The sequence below is a fragment of the Arabidopsis thaliana genome, chromosome 4 (genome assembly GCF_000001735.4).
Source record: "Arabidopsis thaliana chromosome 4, partial sequence".
Taxonomy (NCBI): Eukaryota; Viridiplantae; Streptophyta; class Magnoliopsida; order Brassicales; family Brassicaceae; genus Arabidopsis; species Arabidopsis thaliana.
In genome coordinates, this window is record NC_003075.7 from 12054250 (window position 1) to 12075124 (window position 20875).

At 34.5% G+C, this 20875-nt stretch overlaps 5 protein-coding genes across 9 annotated transcripts; 3 read left to right on the forward strand and 2 right to left on the reverse strand.

The window, feature by feature from the left end:
• Positions 1 to 114: 114 nt before the first annotated feature.
• AT4G23000 (Calcineurin-like metallo-phosphoesterase superfamily protein) lies at positions 115 to 5921 on the forward strand. Of its 2 annotated transcripts, NM_001341572.1 has the most exons (16): positions 115 to 419; positions 876 to 1290; positions 1371 to 1596; positions 1695 to 1943; positions 2036 to 2151; positions 2260 to 2358; positions 2466 to 2553; positions 2659 to 2888; positions 2979 to 3163; positions 3282 to 3481; positions 3722 to 4054; positions 4155 to 4256; positions 4531 to 4828; positions 4986 to 5134; positions 5213 to 5503; positions 5591 to 5921. In NM_001341572.1, exons 2-15 carry the CDS (start codon positions 992 to 994, stop codon positions 5396 to 5398), a joined length of 2760 nt encoding a protein of 919 aa, NP_001328245.1. In that variant the 5' UTR covers positions 115 to 419; positions 876 to 991; the 3' UTR covers positions 5399 to 5503; positions 5591 to 5921.
• UTR2 (UDP-galactose transporter 2) lies at positions 5882 to 8609 on the reverse strand. Of its 3 annotated transcripts, NM_001203877.1 has the most exons (8): positions 8115 to 8609; positions 7725 to 7753; positions 7442 to 7643; positions 7109 to 7351; positions 6910 to 7011; positions 6686 to 6826; positions 6382 to 6489; positions 5935 to 6299 (listed from the first exon to the last, which is right to left on the reverse strand). In NM_001203877.1, the coding sequence occupies exons 1-8, from the start codon at positions 8235 to 8237 to the stop codon at positions 6069 to 6071; spliced, it is 1179 nt and encodes a 392-aa protein (NP_001190806.1). In that variant the 5' UTR covers positions 8238 to 8609; the 3' UTR covers positions 5935 to 6068. The 3 variants fall into 3 exon arrangements, with proteins under 3 accessions (NP_194032.2, NP_001078433.1, NP_001190806.1); NM_118430.5 differs by lacking the exon at positions 6686 to 6826 and having other exon boundaries at positions 5882 to 6299; positions 8115 to 8588; NM_001084964.1 differs by lacking the exon at positions 6686 to 6826 and having other exon boundaries at positions 5882 to 6299; positions 6910 to 7039; positions 7086 to 7351; positions 8115 to 8508.
• On the forward strand, positions 6058 to 6333 carry AT4G23015 (uncharacterized protein; the record flags this gene model as incomplete). Its single annotated transcript, NM_001341573.1, has 1 exon — positions 6058 to 6333. The coding sequence occupies one exon, from the start codon at positions 6058 to 6060 to the stop codon at positions 6331 to 6333; it is 276 nt and encodes a 91-aa protein (NP_001329228.1).
• Positions 8610 to 11923: 3314 nt separating the features above from the next.
• On the reverse strand, positions 11924 to 14375 carry TRM11 (uncharacterized protein). Of its 2 annotated transcripts, NM_001203878.1 has the most exons (4): positions 13525 to 14289; positions 13120 to 13200; positions 12815 to 12911; positions 11924 to 12593 (listed from the first exon to the last, which is right to left on the reverse strand). In NM_001203878.1, the coding sequence occupies exons 1-4, from the start codon at positions 14191 to 14193 to the stop codon at positions 12082 to 12084; spliced, it is 1359 nt and encodes a 452-aa protein (NP_001190807.1). In that variant the 5' UTR covers positions 14194 to 14289; the 3' UTR covers positions 11924 to 12081. The 2 variants fall into 2 exon arrangements, with proteins under 2 accessions (NP_001190807.1, NP_194033.4); NM_118431.5 differs by lacking the exon at positions 13120 to 13200 and having other exon boundaries at positions 11945 to 12593; positions 13525 to 14375.
• Positions 14376 to 18510: 4135 nt separating this feature from the next.
• AT4G23030 (MATE efflux family protein) lies at positions 18511 to 20331 on the forward strand. Its single transcript, NM_118432.2, has one exon. The coding sequence runs from the start codon at positions 18608 to 18610 to the stop codon at positions 20114 to 20116; it is 1509 nt and encodes a 502-aa protein (NP_194034.1). The 5' UTR covers positions 18511 to 18607; the 3' UTR covers positions 20117 to 20331.
• Positions 20332 to 20875: the final 544 nt, after the last annotated feature.

Consider the following 20875-nt stretch of genomic DNA (forward strand, 5'->3'; position numbering starts at 1 on the left):
TGACTTTTTGTAAACTAATGTAATTAATGAACAGTATTAAATTAATTTAATTTTTAAGTTTGAAAGTTGCTATATTGTAACACAAAAAATCTGAAATGGAGTCGAGGAGAATAAAAAAGATTCTGGAATCAGGAGATTGATTCCTTTCTCTCCCACTTTTGATTTTAGAAAAATGGTGATTAGCTATCTGCTCATATCCATCTCCGAAAAAATTGGTGCTTCTCATTTCAAAACCACATTATCCGCTTTGACTCACCACCAAATCAACCAACGATTACCATTTTTCGAATCCAATCTTTCAAAATGTATTTCTTCTAGTGTTACGGCGATTTCTGGGAATGATCATTTACCATTTTTTCCGACTGAATCGATCGGAGAATTCCAATCCTATATATACCGAGCTTTTGCGGTTTTCGAAGGTGCGATTTCGAAGTTTCGTACTATTTCTTATATATCCTCAACGTAATTGATTGACATTAGTATGATTAATGATATGATTAGTGATTGAATCAGTTCTTATTTATATATGATATGAAAATAACTATTGTTTGATCGCTATAAGATTTGTTTTTTGGTTTATTGAGCAGTTCAGAGATATTTTGACAGTTGACAAAGTTTAGGTAGGGCCTGTGTGAGTGTGAAGATGCAAGAAGATTTTTGTTGGCATTTAAGAATTGTGAGGAAATATCAATAGCACTTATATATGTTAGTGTGTGTTGTTGATGATTTTTTTCAAAAGTGGTGAACTTTCATATTACTGGTGAATCAAATAGTTGGAATGGCAGATAGTAGAGGAATCATGATTATAAATGTTGTTCCACTATTAGACCACACTGTGCTGAATGTATTCCTTTCTTGCTTTGTTCTTTCTCTAGGCACAAGGTTTTGTCTGCTGAAACTGGGATGTTGAAGTTATTCTGCTAACCATTCTTAGTGCTGTCAAGCTTTGGACTGTCTTCAAGAGTTCTAAGGACTACAGGAACCTCGAGCTATGGGCTCTGATAAAAATTCTGCTCGTTTTCTACATAACCTCAAGATGGAGAGGGTCAGAACGATTTTAACCCATACTTACCCGTACCCGCATGAGCATTCACGTCATGCTATGATTGCTGTGGTTTTGGGTTGCATGTTCTTTATTTCGTCGGAGAACATGCACAGCCTCGTAGAGAAGTTGGACAATAATTTCAAGTGGTGGTCCATGTATGCCTGCTTGCTTGGGTTTTTCTATTTCTTTTCATCTCCTTTCATCAAAAAGACTATCCGACCAAGCTACTCAACCTTCAGTCGGTGGTAAGTGAATATCTTTTATTCTGTCTTCCATGGGGTCTATATCAAAAAAGATTTAACACTTAAAAGGTTTTGTTGTGTAGGTACATTGCTTGGATTTTAGTTGCAGCTTTGTACCATCTCCCAAGTTTTCAGTCAATGGGTTTGGATTTGAGGATGAATTTGTCCTTGTTTCTAACAATTTACATATCATCCATAGTTTTCCTACTTGTCTTCCACATTATTTTTCTTGGGCTTTGGTATATTGGTCTTGTTTCTCGTGTGGCTGGAAGACGCCCAGAGATCTTAACCATTCTTCAAAGTTGTGCTGTAAGTATGCTATCCCCAATCTTGTAGATCAAGGTTACTTGCTCAAAAACATTATTCTTAAAGAAAAATCAAATTTCAGTGTCCTTTATCTTGTGTAGGTTCTTAGCATATCGTGCTGTATTTTCTACAGCCATTGTGGTAATCGTGCTTTTCAGAGACAAACACCCCTCGAGAAAAGGCATTCTAGCCGTTTTTCATTATGGAAAGGAGAAGATGGCAACAGTACTTGGCTTGCGAAATTTACTCACATTGATGAGCTAAGAGACCAAGTCTGCTCATCATGGTTTGCTCCTGTTGGATCTGCACGTGATTATCCATTATTGTCCAAATGGGTCATCTATGGGGAGGTCAGGGTCTGGCTTCTGTTATAACATTCTAATTTGTTGTGTACGTTCTTATTTGACCACTCTCTGTTGTATTCCTACCTTTTAATCTACAGTTGGCATGCAATGGGTCTTGTCCTGATTCATCTGATGAAATTTCTCCTATATACTCGTTGTGGGCAACGTTTATTGGCCTTTACATTGCTAATTATGTAGTGGAGAGATCAACAGGGTAAGTGTCAAGCTGTCAGCTTGGGCATAGTTTTTTGTTAAATGAATGTTGTAAATAAAATGATTACTGTTTTTACAATGATAATGTACGTTTTCGTTGTACGGTTAGGTGGGCACTGGCACACCCTCTGTCTGTCGAAAATTATGAGAAGTTGAAGAGACAACAAATGAAACCTAATTTCTTAGATATGGTTCCTTGGTATTCAGGGTACGTCTATGCCAACTGATCTTTTTTCTTTTTACATATTTTAGCATCTACCAATGTCTTCTTTAAAGTAGGATACTTGGGCTGATCTGTCTGATTTTCTATTTCAGAACTTCAGCTGATTTGTTTAAAACTGTGTTTGACCTCCTCGTATCAGTGACTGTCTTTCTTGGCCGCTTTGACATGCGAATGATGCAGGTATACTATTTCTTATACTGATGTGATAGGATCTGATCCTTTTATCTTTCCTGATTTGCTTATTATATTGCTTTTTTGTAACTTTCCCCATTTTTAAATGTGTAGGCTGCAATGAACAAAGATTGTGATGGAAACAAGAGCAAGGAACTTTTATATGATCATTTTGCTGATAAGACTGACTTCTGGTTTGACTTCATGGCGGATACGGGTGATGGTGGGAATTCATCATATTCTGTCGCGAAACTTCTAGCTCAGCCTTTTATCAATGTTCCGCTAGATAATGATTCTATATCTCTAGAAAGGGGTAACATACTGCTTATTGGGGGAGATCTTGCGTAAGATTTTATTACCTGTGATTTCCATATTCTCTGTTTTTTTGTCAGGTCTGAATGTAACAGAATAGATGTCTTTCTCTGATATTGCAGATACCCCAATCCATCAGCGTTTACATATGAAAAACGTCTATTTTGTCCTTTTGAATATGCGCTCCAACCTCCCCATTGGTATAAAACGGACTCAATTTCTGTTAACAAGCCTGAATTACCTGATGGGGTGTCTGATCTAAAGCATTATGACGGTCCTCAATGTTTTCTTATCCCAGGAAACCATGGTGGGTTTCAGCTTTAAACTTCATTTCTCTTTCTAGTGATATGTTTCACATAATTACATGCATACTTGGTGTGTCTTGGTATTGCTTCTAATTGTAATGTTATTACTGAACTTTTTAGACTGGTTCGATGGACTAAATACTTTCATGAGGTATGTATGCCATAAAAGCTGGTTGGGTGGCTGGTTTATGCCCCAAAAGAAAAGCTATTTTGCCCTGCAGCTACCTAAAGGATGGTGGGTGTTTGGTTTGGATCTAGCGCTTCATGGTGATATTGATGTGTACCAGTTCAATTTCTTTTCTAAATTAGTGAAGGAGAAGGTAGATTCAACATCATCTTTCTTTCTCAGGCTAAATAGACTTTGCGGATGCTATACAAAATATATTCCCATCAACTCGAGCTCTTTTCTTCTTTTGTTCACAACTTATGATGTTCTGTGATATTGGTTTTGGGTTTTTCTTTGGTTTGTGAAACGACAATATTAGAGTTGGTGTCTTCTGTTTGATACTATTGAATTCTAATTTTGTTGCTTTGATCAATGTTTTTATCTTTTCATTTAGGTTGGGGAGAATGATGCAGTGATCATTATCACACATGAGCCGAACTGGCTTCTTGATTGGTATTGGAAAGACGATACTGGAAAGAACATGCGACACCTGATATTCGAATTTTTGAAAGGAAGGTGTAAACTTAGAATGGCAGGAGATTTGCATCATTATATGCGTCATTCATGTACTCAATCAGATGGACCTGTTCATGTCCCACATCTCCTTGTTAATGGCTGTGGAGGGGCTTTTTTGCATCCCACCCATGTGTTCCGCTGCTTTTCAAAGTTTTATGGTGCTTCTTATGAAAGTAAATCTGCCTATCCTTCATTTGAAGATTCAAGCAGGGTAAACTTTTTCTTGTTTCTTGAACCTCTTATCCACGGTTACTGATTCGCCTTCTTTTCTTTGCATTCTGATATTTTATGTTGTTTGCTGTTATTTGCAGATTGCTCTGGGAAATATTTTAAAGTTCAGGAAAAAGAACTGGCAATTTGATTTCATTGGTGGCATCATATACTTTCTCTTGGTCTTTTCCTTGTTCCCTCAGGTGCGGTTTTACACATCTTTGACTTTATCAAACTCTTTTTCATATGAACTGTTTCTTGTTTCTCCATTTTATATTTATTTTCTCAGCAATGCAGCCTGACTTGGTCATTAAGACTTTTTTGTTAAAATGGTACACATTGTCAGCATCCACTATTAAATGGTCAAACTGAGACAGGCCTTGCATATCTGTAGTAGTGTTTTTCCTGTGCGAAGAAATTTTTATGCTCACTTGCACTCACGAGAAAGTTTTTATCTTCATTCCTTGTTGGTTTCAGTGTGAGCTAGGCCATATCTTACGAGGCGATTCATTTTCTGGCCACTTGGGGAGTTTCTTTGGCACAGTTTGGAGCTCCTTTGTGTATGTAACAGAGCAGTCATATGTGTCTTTCACCGGGGTTCTTATGTTGCTAATAACTGCAATTATGTTTGTTCCCTCAAAAATATCTCGGAGGAAACGACTGTTAATTGGAATTCTTCATGTTTCTGCACACCTGATGGCTGCTTTGATTCTTATGTTGCTGTTGGAACTCGGCATAGAAATCTGTATTCAGCATAAGCTCCTTGCAAACTCCGGTCAGTTTCCTTTCCATAGAATGTTGTGGCTTTCCTCATTACAATGTCATTGACACAAGTGGACAAAAAATATGTGATCCTACTTTAATTGATATTTTTTTGTATCTGTGATCAAACCTTAATGGATTTTGAGATTTTCAAACTTTTTGCTACACAGGGTATCATACATTGTATCAGTGGTACAAATCAGTAGAAAATGAACATTTTCCGGACCCTACTGGCCTCCGAGACCGTATTGAGCAGTGGACGTTCGGATTATATCCTGCCTGCATCAAGTATCTTATGTCAGCATTTGATATTCCCGAGGTAAAATCGTCAACTTAGCCTTCGTTTTAGCTGAAATAGAAAACTATTTTTCAGCCGAAAGTAAAGTATTTGACATAGGTGATGGCGGTTACACGGACTAACATCTGTCGAGAAAGGAATGGGAGTCACTTTCTCGAAGCGGAGCAAGCCATCTATTATGCTTCTGTGTTCCTCTACTTTTGGGTTCTTCTCAACCCCTGTTGTATCTTTGGTTTTTGGAAGTTACTTATATATATCCATCAACTGGCTTCACATACACTTTGATGAAGCATTTTCTTCACTTCGGATCGCCAATTAACAAATCATTCACCCGTTTCCAACATCAAACCTGATGGAGACCTTGAAGTCTTCACTCTCGGAGTAGACAAGGTGAGAAAAACAACTCTCGAAATGACAAAAGAAAAAGTTTGTGATTATAGAATTAAACAGAGGAGTGTATGTGATGAATGAGTACAGGTGCCAAAGGAATGGAAGCTGGACAAGGACTGGGATGCAGAGCCGAGATCGACTGTGAAAATGAGTCATCACAGAAGGTTTCCAAGCAAATGGTGTGCAACAACATTGCAGCAGGATCCTGTCAACACCGTAAAGATTGTCGATAAGTTTGTTATTCATAGATCAGAGAAAGAAACTGGAGGATCTTAGATAGAATCAGGTTCTTCACTGATCCTGTCGTTTAGAATGTAGTCATTAGCGTTTCCCGCTTTATGAATAGGCTTTGAGACGAATAATGCTTTCTTCTGAGAGTGATGACAAAAATAATTCATATCATAGTTAACAATTTAACAGCTCAATCTTTTGCAATTTCACTTTAGAATCTAATAACAAGTCTCTGACACAACTTTAACTCTATTTTGTGTCTCCTTCATCCAACATTATTCTATAAACCCTTTGAATTTGTGAGATAAAATATATATAAATACATGGCACATTCTCAAACCAATGACTTCCTTTCTTCGTCCTCTTCTCTATCACCATCGCCTCCTGCGATCCTAACCGCTGGTCTCGCCGGAATCTTGGCCGGAGCTTTACTATCCATTGGAACCATCTTCAATACAATCCCCATTGCTATCAACAGCAAGCCTGATCCGTGCTGTTCCGTTAACGGCTTTGTGAATATCAAATACGACAGCAACAATGTAACCCCTTTCCTAGCCGTTGTTATCTACACACAACGAAATGTGATTTTAGACCATTGAGTCAATTAAAATACAAATGAGTATTCAAAGATAAGATTAGATATTTACCAAGGCAGTTGTGGCGGCTCCAAAGAGAGCAATAAGCGAGAGAACGGAGACTTGACCGATAAATGTGGCCATGGCTTCAAATACAAGCACTCCATACACATACGGATGCTGCAAATATAAACAAAGCACAATTGGTTTTAAATATGTCAACCAATGAATCATTAAACCGTTTGACTATAAAATATTCCACGTTGGTACTTAAGTTATGGAATCAATGAATTTAAAAGAGACAATTTGGCTTTTAAAAAGTTTGGCAGATTCAGAGGCACGTCGTCGGTCAATGATCTCTCTCATTTCGTGGTACCAAGAATCCTACAAATTTTGACTTTTTCTCTAAACTGAGTCCAACTCCGGTTTGAATCATAAACCGAGTCAAATCTATAGAAGTACTTTCAAAGCCAAATAAAAGGTTCCACTCTTTGTCACTTTCACTTAAAATGGACGACTATCTCATAAGGTTAACTTGGTTTGGTTAAAGGTTGACCAAAAGTCAAACCAGAAAAAAGAGAACAGAGGTTGTTTACTTACTTGTGCACACGCAGTCCACGCACGAAAAACCTCTCCGGTTAAAACCATGGGAACGAACAAGAACGGTAATCCAACAACTGTTGAGCAGAAAAGCATCTCCATCTGCACAACACACATAACAAGAGTTAATCTCAGAAACGAAACAAAACAGACCGGTAAAGGAAAACCGAAAGAACCGTGTTTTCTTTAGTTTCCTTGCCTGAGTTGTCTCAGGATTCATTGTGAAGATAGCTTCTTGCAGATTACCCAAGAAAGCATCCATGATCAATGCACCGGTTATCATCATAATCCCAATCATACTGAAATTTGGAGACATTTGCGCATCGGCTAATGTGAATAGGATCAAACCAAGAACAAGCAAGAACGCTGAAATGTATTCATGGACTGGGTATTTTCTTCTAAGACCGGGTATAAACGCTCCCATTATCATCACCGGTAACACCTAAAACATCCGAAAGATGGTCATTCCGATCATTCTTTAAACTCAATTTAAACTCATTGAGACTGTAATTGGGAAATGTGGATCTATTACCTTGGTGGATTTGAACATGATTTGAGCTGGATAATTGAGATAAGCCAAAGATCCTTTGGTTAAACCATGTGAACCCATGAGAACAGCAGAGAGTTTGACATAAGTTCTCATCGGATTAACTATATGCTTTGTGGTAAAGCCTTGAAGGTAGATTAGAAACAAGTAGACAAATCCTTGTATAAACGTGAAATACCACCCAAAGCTACAAAGACAGAGCAAAATCCCATTGTTAACTTTTGTTCAAATCTAAAACTTAAAAGAGTAATCAAAAGTTGACTTTTACCTAAATTGAAGACGATTATAAACATATTCCTGCAAAACCAAAGAAAAATAAATCAAGTCAATGATCATATATGAGTACTTGTAGATCCAATCACATTCTCTAAAATCTGTTTTCTTTACAAAGATCACAGATTTTTTGTGATCTCTCACAAGTTTGGAGAGAGTTTAGTTCGTCATGCAATTTTTTCTTCTTCCTCTGTTTTTTTTTCTCTCAGAAACAAAACATCAAACACTTAGCATGCAAGAGATTGAAAATGCAAAAAAATTATAAATTTACGAGATTCAGGAGCTGGGTATGTGGAATTATGACAAAGAACAAACAAAAACATTAACGTTGATTGATTATGTATCAAAATTCTCGAATCAAATTGCAAAAAAGAGAGAAACGAACCTCGCAAACACCGTTAACGAGATAACCAAAAAAGAAACCAGAAGTGCAAATGAGAAACTGTTGCCAAGTTGGTTTATCAGACAAAGAGATTCCAAACAGAGATCTTGTTTGTTCCTCCTTCATTTTTCTTTTCTTTTCTTTGAGGAGAGATTCAAAGGAAGAAACCCAGAAAGTGAATTAAGAGTAATTGATCAAACACATGTAAAGTGATGACTCATAACGGTATTATTATCACTCCTCGAAATAACGAAAACCACACCACAAAAAGGGTAATCAAAGAATAATTAAAACCAAATTCTTCACTCTCCTCGAGAAACTTGATGAAGAGGGAAGAGAGAGTTAATAGATGTATTGGTAAAAGAGGAGGAGGAAGAAGAGAGCTTTTAAGAAGGAAGGAGAAAACGCATGAAGAAGAAGAAGAAGAAGAGACTCGTCGCGTGATTTGCCACTTCGGGACACGTTTTTTCTCCATTGAGCGTTCTTCTTCTTCTTTTTACGTTTCCTGTTACTCTTTTTTTTACCGGTAAAACTCAAATTTGCAAGTAAGACCCTTAACGTTTATGTATGTTTGATTTAAGTCTGAAACTTTTGTTTATCTACACACCACGACAAAATTTGCATTACCAGCGTGGCACATTTTTTTGTCTTAAGTCTTTTATTGCATGATCTCATGTTTGCTAATTACGATCATATCATATTATTACCAGCTTGGTATATATATATATATAAAATTTGGGTTTTAATGACAGTTTGTGTTGTATATGTGTTGTTTGAAAAATGTATTTATAATAAATTTTGGTATAAAAATAAGAAAAATAAATGCTATGACTTATCAAATAAAATTATCTAAATTTGTCTATAAAAAAAAGTATCAAAGTAAAATGGAACAAATAAGGGTAAAAATTGATATATAAGAAACATATCAAATCAGATCTTGCTAGTCAAAATTGTAAATTTTTATCTACATTTAGGATCTGTATATTGACTATGTTTTCTAAATAACATTTGTTAAAAAAAGTGAAAGAATTCAAAAAAGTAGTGTGACAATTTTTACAAAAACCTTAATTAGAAGTCTAAAATCATATGATATCATCAAATCTTGATATAAAGTAAAAAGAAAGTGTGTCACTGACTCTACACATTAGAAAACTAGAGGCACTAATAAAAAAAATAAGATAAACTTTAGGGGTGCGTTTTCATATTTTCTTTATTTGATGCAAAAGAAAGTTACTACTTCGAGAGAATAAGAGAATAAAAAGGAAAATTTAATAAAGATAATCAATATGGCTTACGAGTCAACTTTCCGGTTTAAGACAGATTGAGTCATTGTCTCAATAGACGCCATTACAGTCTGTCTTTTACAATTTCATCATCTTTCCTGAATTTTGTTTTTGTTATTTTCGGAAGTGATTGTTAAATGCGTTACAGAAGTTCTGGTCATGTCAGAATTACATATTGACATAACATCTGGACACGTTTTGGTAAAGAAATCAATTTACTCTTTTTCTTTTCATCTTCTATATCCATATTGAGCAATAAACTTCACACATGCATATTCATTCTTTCACCAACAGAGTAGTTGTTTTGTTCTAGTTGAAAACTCTAGTGAACAAATTTGGAGGAACATATACAAAATGTGTAAGCAAAATAATGACGATATTTAGTCAATGAATTGAAATGTTTTAGAAGAATTAGGTGGCGGTGTATGGTGAACAGTCGAAATATACATTATTATTGGCTATTAGTTCTAAAGAAGCGATTATAATCGTCGTATATGAAATAGCATATAGACAAAATGGTTTGTTTTAAAATAGACCGTTTAATAATAGCTTTGATTAGTGACACTGATAAGTTAAAATGGAATAGAAAATAAATTAACTATGAGTCTATAGTCATACAAATATCATATATGCATATAGGCGTCGCAAAGAGCCAAAGACCATATTCTTTTTTTTTTTTTGGTCAAAAGCCAAAGACCATATTCTTTTCTTGAAATACCAACGCGAAACTCAACAATAAATCTGATATTTATTTTATTTTTTGTTCAAAGGCTTAAATGAGAGAGCTTACTGCAATATTACAACAACAAAAAAATTGCAATTGGTATTAGAGATTTTTTCCTATCAAATTTATTTCTATTAGAAGGTCAAGCTTTACGTGCAATTGTATTAATACATAAAGTTACAAATGATAATCTCTACACATAACAAAATTGATCTTACTCGTAGATATTTTTCTTGCTTAAAACCATTTGTGTGGTTCATAATAAACGGAAGACTTCGATCGAGAGACTTTTGCATATGCAAGCAACCCATCACATTTCACAAATTGACAACAATATTATTGCTAGAAAACTATAGATTTATGTAGATATATATTTTATTCTTTTTTGTTAAAAAAAAATCAGACATTTACATTCAAACTCAAGCGAGTAAAAGAATCAAAGTCGTTAGAGAAACAATCCAGTGACGTACGGTCAAATAGTGTGGGCCTTAGCTTCAGCCATTTTGTACAGAGTACCGGAATCTTACCAAACACCGAAGGCAGGTCCAGTTACACTAGTTAGCGGTTACGTCTCCTTCTAATTTTCATAGATGAATTAGTTTTTTTCTTCTAAATAAAATACGAATTTTTAATAAGATTTTGTGTTATTATTGATTATGGACACTGTTACTGCCGTATTATCATGCGCAAAACAGGGTTGGCAAACTTATAATAGGTGATACTTGTACAATTTATCTATATACTTATTAATTCAAATTCAAGTATTTGTGTAGCTACTACTACAACTAGACGTGATAGTCAGCATATATGAATTATTCTTTCTTTGCTAGGAATATTTTTAAAATATTATAAAACTAAATTTTTAAAAGAAAAGAAAAAAAAATTATACACTTATACGTATAATTTTAAACAAGTAGTACTACTGTACAACTTATATACAAGTCCTAAAACTTAGTAAATTATATTTATATCGTTAAATTTGGCTTATTAATATTAAGGCATATAACTGAACATAGCACGAGTATGACTTTCTTGTATACAATAAACAGAACTATACAATATATATGTCCTATGTGACTACGTGTGATTACAAAATGCAGTGATATAGCCTATAGGTAATTTGCCCCCAAAAAAAACAAACTATAGGTAATATGTCGCAATTTTTGGTTAGTGCAACAAATGCAAATTATTAAAATCTAACAATATATTAGTAAACAAGTTTTCAAATATCGAAATTGTCTCCATGCGTTCAAGCGTCTCTCTCTCAGCAACAATGATTTGGTACGTAATTCTATTACATAGGGGAATTCGGTTTATTTCCTAAATTATGGGTTTCTTTTCTTACTGAAACAATAATTCAATTTTTGGGATTCGAGGTTAGATATATTTATGCACAGAAATTAGGTTTTGCTTTTAAAAAAAATTGTAAGAGAAATTTGTTACAATTTTCATTAAATATAAAATTAGGAGGATGCATGAGATCTCTAGTGACTCAAGTCATGGTTAACTTTAAACTGATTAGTTCTATATGTATTAACTTTACCACTCCTACGTTAAAGTTAATCCAGCTCAGATTAGTTGAAGCCCAAAAAAAACTATAGTTTAGGGCCCATTTCACTTAACGGCCGTTCATTATGCTTGAAACCGCTCAACATTAACGTGGTAATTTATTATTATCCTTTTTAGACTTATTTTTCATGAATTTAGATGATACAGTAGATGTTGTCATTAGATTTGTACTAGTTTACTTTTAATGTGAGATTCTATCAACCTTCTGTCGCTGAGATTTTACCGTAATCAAGTTCAAAGTTTAGAAGTTTTTGTTTGTTTCATCAATCTCTCATTACTCATTAAACATTCAGACAATATATGTCATACCATTTACAAAGATAATAGCACTATATATCATAAATTTAGTAATGCATATAGTATAATACATACATATGTGGCAAAGAAAACAGTTTCACAAGGATATATCATGGATAAGTTCGTCAACCAAGGAAGTGAGGAAACCATTCCCCAACTCTTCGACCACATACTCTTTCTCATCCCCATTGATACAACCCCATTTCATTTCCTTCACATAAATCTCTCTTTTCTCGCTCACTTTCCAACTCATGAACATATTATATTCATCGTCTTGTCTCCTCATCACCCATTCTTCAACTATCTCCACCAACTTATCCTCGTCTCTTGTCTCATTATTATTGTTTTCTTTGAAAAAATCTAGCAACACATTGTCTACTACATGAGATGCCAGTAATTGGTTTTGTTCCTCGATTATTCTAGACTTCACTAGAGCAAACAAACGGTTTGCTCGGATTTCGGATTGATCTTCTTCAATTTCTATAATGTGAGATTTGTAATCTTGTCTTTCCTCATATTTCTCTATGCGTTTCTCTAAATCCACTGGCTCAAGCCGTACCAAACTCTCTAATCTTCTTCTTTTTCTCATCTGTTTCTTCTCATATGTTTCTGTAAATGTCAATTTATAAAAGATTAGTTCATATGTTTATAAACCTAATTGTTAATGCAACTATATCTATGCTTGAATTTGCGTTGAATAGATAAAATCTTTGTCAAAGGGTTTTCTCACAACAATGAAACTTGTAAACGTAAAACCTATGTGATAACAAGTAATGACCATCGATTAGCGAATATTCAAGAACATAAGGATATATAATCAGTGACTTTACCCTTGTGATGCGATGGAGGACTAATTGCATCATCTTGGAATGGGCAATCTAATATCGATATTGGACTGAGTTGTTCTTTTTCTTCGTTCTCGCATTCCTACAATTTACAGTGCTTCAAATAAAACAATAGTAAATGGGAAAATTTTATACGTAAAACGAGAGATTATCTCTAGAGTGAGGAAATAGAGTGAGTTGGCCAAGTCAACCTACTTTATGACAATAACATTATACATCTCTCCACACCTTTACATATTTATATTAGTTCCAAAACTTGTATAATATGTGTGAGAGATTAAATAGATTACGAATTTTAAATGGACCAAATTGACGTTGGGAAGTGAGTGATATTGTCCGTAGAATCCGCTTTCGAAGCCACGAAGAAAAATCTGAGCCCTCGATTTCATCACTCATTAAGTATTTTATTCACATTCTAAAATCTAATTCCCTACCACACACACACGTGACTCGCACGCACGAACCGACAACTTTCAAAAAAATTCCAACTCCACTCAACTTAAGTCTTAAACCAACATCATATCAATTTACACGTTAATTTCTAGTATTAGTTCACCTAATGGTTCGCTGTTGTAATAACTTGTGATATTAATGGTTGGTGGTGCATTGAGAAATTGACGTGTCGGATGATCACTGGATTTGGACGAGCACGAAAGATATCGAAACATTGAAAGTTTGTTAAGTAATTTACTAACCTCTGTGTTGTCGTTGAGAGACGATCCGTCACTAACATGTGACCCTACACAATCCCCACTCATCATAACTACTATTACTCCGCTTGATGACTGAGTCACTTCCGAGTCCTCGCTACTAAAACTCGACGAGTCACCGACGGCGTCCTTTGACAATGTTGCTTCACCGGAAAATAAATCCGTCGGAGAAATATAATAAATCTGATCAGACAGTTGATCTTGACTCTCTTGAAGAAACTCCGCGAATGATCTACACCGTTGGATCTCCTCTTCACGATCATCCGTTCTCCGTTCCTTCTCTCCGACGTCGACGTTAAGTTCACGTCGGGAAAGTTTCTTCCAGAAGCTTCTTGAGAAAAGTCCTTTCTTGTTATCTCTATCACGAGACTGAGATTTAACGGAGGAAGGGAAGGGCAAGAGTTTAACGGCGGTGAGTAACGCCGTCGAAGCTTTATGAACGGCGTGACTAAACGCTAATCCGCAGGTAATACGGCGATTGTGGTGGAACATTCCTGACCGTTGGATCTCAGCGTTGAGGAGACGAGGGAAAGATTTGAAGCCGTTGGATGAGCAAGAGCTGAGATCATCGAGAAGGAAATCTCGTAATATCAATGGCTTTAATCGTTTCTTGCTCACCGGAAGGGGGTGATCGGAGGAACTGATGGACGTCATCGGAGAATCAAACGAAGAGGATTTAGTTGAAAAGCATTAATGTGAATCTAAAGATATGAGTGATGTCTGATGTGTGAGATATATTGAGAGATAGAGATATAGAGAGAGTGTTACGTTTAGTACGTATATAAGAAGAGTTAGGAAGAAGAAGGTTCTATATGGCTGTAATAATTAGTGATCATATTATATTTAGTTCCTTAATCTTTTGGATTTGAATTACGTTTGTTAATTATTATTTTATTCGGAGGTTCGATGGATTTTGAATAGGTGACAGAGGTCATATACTCCTATTGAATTTTTAAAATTTGCGAGGATAGACTATTACTAAATAATAAATATACACAACAACAACAAAAATGAAGTAATGAGAAAGTTAAATTGATATATACTATATACAAGCTATAGGAAATTAAAGTTATAATTGTATCAATGTTTATAAGTAAAATACAAAATATAGACAAAAAAGAAGAAGAAGGTGTGGTAGCGACGTGACAAGAGGATCAGTTATTATGAGTTTCATAAAGATTAAATAGAATCCAAATGATTGATTACTATCCTTGAGATAACACACATTATCGATTTGGTATGAGGTGTTCCGTATGGGGAAAATGTTTTCACAAGTCTAATAATTACAAAATTATTGAAATACATGCAACATAAAGGTATTAACAAGACAAATATTAATTAAGAATCACATGCATTTCAAAATTTTCAATATGCTTTCTTAACTAGTAGATGCTTTTTCAAACCCGAGTTAGTACCAAGGGACTAAAGGTATGATTGCCTAATAGTTACTTCATAATAATAACTCACGGCTTTCACCTTTTTATGCCTTCTAGTTCTAGTTTTTTTTTTTTTAGGTCATAGATATTCTTTTTAAATCATCAATATGGAATTTCAAAAATTAAACCGACAGAGAAGAAGCCGAGTAAATCATGTTGGATTTGAATGTGCATCATTGAATGCTGTGTTTGAAAAGATTTTTTTTTTTATTTAAAAAACACAGTTTTGGTCTCCACATAAAATGTCAATAATGGTGTCATAAATTTAAGATAAACTGCAAAATGAAAAACTAAAAGTTTACAAATAAGAAACAGTTAGCTTTGTTTATGGGTTCAAAACGGGGGGAATAAAGACCTCGAGTTGACCTTGTAAATAAGAAAGTGGACGAGAGATTCTTGCGGCTTCCATGCAGATTTTGCCTAATCATCATTAACACTACCACCACGTGTGCACGTCTTTCAGATTTAATTGTACTTTTCAAAAGAAATAAATTTGCTATTTGAAATCGAATAATGTAATTTTTATTATTTAAGTAATACTACTTTCAGTTCTAGATCTTTAACAGGTTCGATCACTACAAAAAATGATTGATTATAACGCTGAAATTAGTGGAAGATATCTGTTGGGCTAGCTATCAAAATTGGGCTCTATATTATTAGCCTTGCTAGGCAAAAGAACGTTATCTCTTTTATTGGCAAGACTCATCCATTGACCAAGCCCATCTTATGTTGTGCTTTATTTTTCTGCATGATTATTGATTAATGGTTTGTTTTGAGTGTTTTGGAGCTTTCTTTTTGTCATTTTATCTTATCTTTTCCCAATTACTACCAACACAATTTAATACAACGAAATAAAATATGGTAAAAATGTTTTGACCTTTTTTGTCACCAGTATCTGATATTTATTACTTATTGAAAAACCAATTGTATTTAAACGATAAAATGTCTTCCAATTTCCACCATGCCGCTTTCCATAAGACTAACAAGTCTGACAATTCCTTCATGTTCCTATGCATATCATTTGATATGAATATTACAGAGTTCTTTCAAAATCATTGATATGAAGTACAAAAAGTTGGTTATGGATTTTTTTTGTTCTCAAGACAATAATCTATAAACGAATTTTTGCCCTTAAGAACTCGGCTTAAGACTAAAGAAAGTCATTAGAATCCTATCAAATGATTCAAAAGGCATGTAAGCCTTTTTTGGGTTTATGTTAAATATATTCCAAACCAAATAGCATCCACACAGATGATTGTTTCAATGTTTGCAAACTTAAGACTTAAAAGATATACCAAATGAAGCACGAGCATTTAAGTAATTTTTTTATAAGATAATACGATGATTGATGTCTTACTGTCTTAGATCCCACGACAGGTTCTATATACATATATAGACGTTAAGTGTATTAAATTAAGCTATTGAATAGTATAGAGTACTTTATTTACTCTTAGCTTATCGGATAATGGTTAATCTCATATAAACAGAAGTTATCAAGCGACAGGACACAAAGGTTTGTTTAGTTAAAGTTACATGCATGAGAATGAATAAATTAGACTATTAGGATTCCTCCTATTACTTAGGATCTTTATGGGGTTGATTCATTCTATGCCAAGGATATTATAGATTTTTGAACATTTTTGACTATATGACATCTTTTGTCTCACAAGATATTGTTGTTTAATTACTTTGATCATATGAAGATATTGTTTCTAGAATGCATATGGATGAACAACCATTAAGTATATGCGGTAATACTGATTATAGGAAAATACGTTATAGACAGTGTGATGAGAATTAGGAACACAATTGTGTTAATGAAAAAAATTTGTTAATTTTAACCAAAACACTATTAGATTCCTCGATAACCTTGCCCTTTTTCCTTGTCAAGATTACCTTAACCTAATTTTAAGTCGACGTAAATTAATTTTCACATAATTTGTTAATGATATTTGATATTCAAGATACAATGAAAAAATACTCTGAAATTTCACATAAATAAAACATAATCAAAACATAATAAACACTTGACAACAATTTTAGTCCAAAAGGAAATCAATTCTCTTTCGTTCATATACAAAGTAACAGTAAGTTGTAACTTAGAAAATTGATCGAAAATTTGACTTGGAAACCCTAATCATTTCTAAAAATATAAATATAAAATCTCTGAAATACGTAAATTATAATTTTTTTATCATGTTATTTATATTTGTTTGTTACTTCTATATTTACATTTGTATTTATTTTTATTTCATATAGTTTATATATATATATTTTTTTCTATTTACAGTTGTTAATTTTTTTTTTTGTTATAATATAATAAACGATCGACATAGCTCGTGATAAGATAATGTTATTTTTGTTCCCCATCATCCTTAAGCTATATTAATGGTCCACATTCTATAGAGGTGAAGCATGTGACATCGTATTATATCTATGCACAAACAATAAATTCTTATCCCAAAATTAATAAACACTAATAAAAAATATTCTCTTTAAACTAATTATTATTTTCTGTTAAGTTCTCTTGAAACTAATTATGAAAGCAAGCCTTTTTTTTTGCCAAACTATAATTTTCCCCTCGATTATATGATCAATAGAGTGGTCCAATAAATTGTTTTGAAGTTTAGAAATAAGCATTAAGTAGGTATAATATTCTATATAATTCTTCTCACTTTATTGCAAGCATCAACATCGTCCCAAGTTTTATATAAAATGGTCCATAAAATTTTAAATCTTAGTATTTCGTAACAACTTGATACCAACCTCTCTGTATAGCTGCTTAATTTTCTGGTATATGATCTGTGTCCATCCCTACTAGCTTACTACTTTACTACTACTTCGAGCAGTTACTTATTTGATTTTGTAAAGAATCCATTTCGTTTTTTTTTTTTGGCACATGAAAATTACCCATAATGGTCAAATTCAATACTATTAAAAGTGAGGAAGAAACGACATGAGTCAATTTGTTACACTGGTTTATTATTTAAAGAATAGAAATCCCAAAAACGTCTCAAGTTTCAACTCTTTCTATGCTGAGTTGTATTGTATGTATGTATCTAAGTATCTAACTATAAATTAAACGAAATACAGACAATAAATTAATCGTGAATAAAAAAAATTCTTAATAAACATCCAAATATCAATATTTTCTTGGAAACTTATCTCCAAATGGAAACAAAAATCCTAATAAACGTAACCATGATTAAAAGAAAAGAGTTGCATAAACATCCAAAGAAAAACAATACTATTATATATATAAAAAATCCAAATCAACATGAAGAAAGTAAAATGATTCCAAATAGACATCCAAAAATCATATTTTCTTTAAACTTTTTTTATTGGTTTTCCACAAATGAAAATAGAATAAAATAGTGTCTCTGAATTAAGACGGAGTCGTAACAAATGACATAATGGCCGGTCAAATAAACCGCCAAAATTGTTCTGTTATAATTAAGACTAATTTCTGAGTCAAAAAACTTCTCTTGTTCCCTTAAGGGCCTTAATCACTATTAACCTTAACTAGTGACTTAATCTCAAACTTATAACACACCTTTCACACATCAACAACACCTTCTTCATCATCTCCTTTCTCTGTCTCTGTCTCTCTCTTCTCTCTCAAACCTGTAATCATGGCAGCTCCTTTGTTGATGATCATCAAGAACCAAACAGATCACCGACAAGATCCGAATCCGAACCCGACCCACCTTTCCTCTTCGATCCAAGAAGCCAAATCAATCGCCAAAATATCTCTCCCACTGATCTTAACCGGTTTACTTCTCTACTCTCGCTCAATGATCTCAATGCTCTTCCTCGGCCGTCTCAACGATCTCTCTGCTCTTTCCGGTGGCTCACTCGCCCTCGGCTTCGCTAACATCACGGGTTACTCTCTCCTCTCCGGTCTCTCTATCGGCATGGAACCCATCTGCGTTCAAGCCTTTGGCGCCAAAAGATTCAAACTTTTAGGCCTTGCTTTGCAAAGAACCACACTTTTGCTTCTCCTCTGTTCTCTTCCCATATCTATCCTCTGGCTCAACATCAAGAAGATCCTTCTCTTCTTCGGACAAGACGAAGAAATCTCAAACCAAGCTGAGATCTTTATCCTCTTCTCTCTCCCTGATCTGATCCTCCAATCTTTTTTACATCCTATCCGTATCTACCTCCGATCTCAATCGATCACTCTTCCTCTAACCTACTCTGCTTTCTTCGCAGTATTACTCCACATTCCGATTAACTACCTTCTCGTTTCTTCTCTCGGTCTCGGCCTTAAAGGAGTCGCCTTGGGAGCAATCTGGACTAATGTCAATCTCCTAGGGTTTCTAATCATCTACATAGTGTTTTCCGGTGTTTACCAGAAGACTTGGGGAGGATTCTCAATGGATTGCTTTAAAGGATGGAGATCTCTAATGAAACTAGCCATCCCTAGCTGCGTCTCGGTTTGTTTAGAGTGGTGGTGGTATGAAATCATGATTCTTCTATGTGGATTGTTACTTAACCCGCAAGCAACCGTGGCATCTATGGGAATCTTGATCCAAACCACCGCTTTGATCTACATTTTCCCTTCCTCTCTGAGTATCAGCGTATCGACACGTGTCGGGAATGAATTAGGTGCGAATCAGCCTGATAAAGCGAGGATAGCTGCGAGAACCGGACTTAGTTTAAGCCTTGGTTTAGGTTTATTGGCAATGTTTTTCGCTTTGATGGTGAGGAATTGCTGGGCAAGATTGTTCACAGATGAGGAAGAGATTGTGAAGTTGACTTCAATGGTTTTACCGATCATCGGGCTTTGCGAGCTAGGAAACTGTCCTCAGACCACATTGTGTGGAGTGTTGAGAGGAAGTGCGAGACCTAAGTTAGGAGCAAACATAAACTTGTGTTGTTTCTACTTTGTGGGAATGCCAGTGGCTGTATGGTTAAGTTTCTTTAGCGGGTTTGACTTCAAAGGACTATGGCTCGGTCTATTTGCAGCACAAGGCTCGTGCCTGATTTCGATGCTGGTCGTGTTGGCTAGGACTGATTGGGAAGTTGAGGTTCATAGAGCAAAAGAACTCATGACTAGATCATGTGATGGTGATGAAGATGATGGTAATACACCGTTTTTATTGGATTCTTTGGATATAGAAGAAAATCTTGTCTTCTAGTTTTGATTTATTGGCACTAACGAGATTCGTTTCATTGTACACTCTTCTAATTCATTATTCTAGGAGGAAACATTTGATTGTTGGATTTTCAAATTTATGTTGTGAGATATATATTGGATTTTTTTTAAAATGTAATGTTGTTGATTTGATTTGATTGTAAAAATATACTTTATTAGTATTAAACCTCATGTCATTTCAAAAAAAATATCATGGGAGTGATTTGTTGTCATGAGAATGACTTTAGAAATTGAATGTGTAAACATAAAACTATCCTTTTCAAGTGGTTCGAGTGTAATATATATGAATCTGGTTAAGCAATTAAAGGACAAGATAGAAGTTGGTTTCGTTGCCGGGAAATTCTTATGCAACAAGAAAATAAAAATAATTATTAAACACCATGTTTAGTGGTCCTCCATAGGCGCGTGACGTTTAAGGCGCGTGTAAGTAACGTAACGGAAAGAGTTGTGAAACTTTGACGACGGCGAGAAAATACTAATGTCTCCGTCAAGGTCGTCGTTTGTGACAGCCGACGCCGTGAATGACCCGGTCTCTTTGTCGTCTTCTTCGTTTACTCTCTTTTCTTCCACTAACCCGACCCGTTTCAGTGTATGTTTTTCTTTGGGGTGTTAAATTCACATGAGGTGACAAAATACCAAATTAGAGTTCAAATCTGAATAACAAAATTGTGTCCACTTGGTTATAACTTATTATAAGAATATGATATTTTGCATTATAGACTATTAAAAATGTAACAAACTT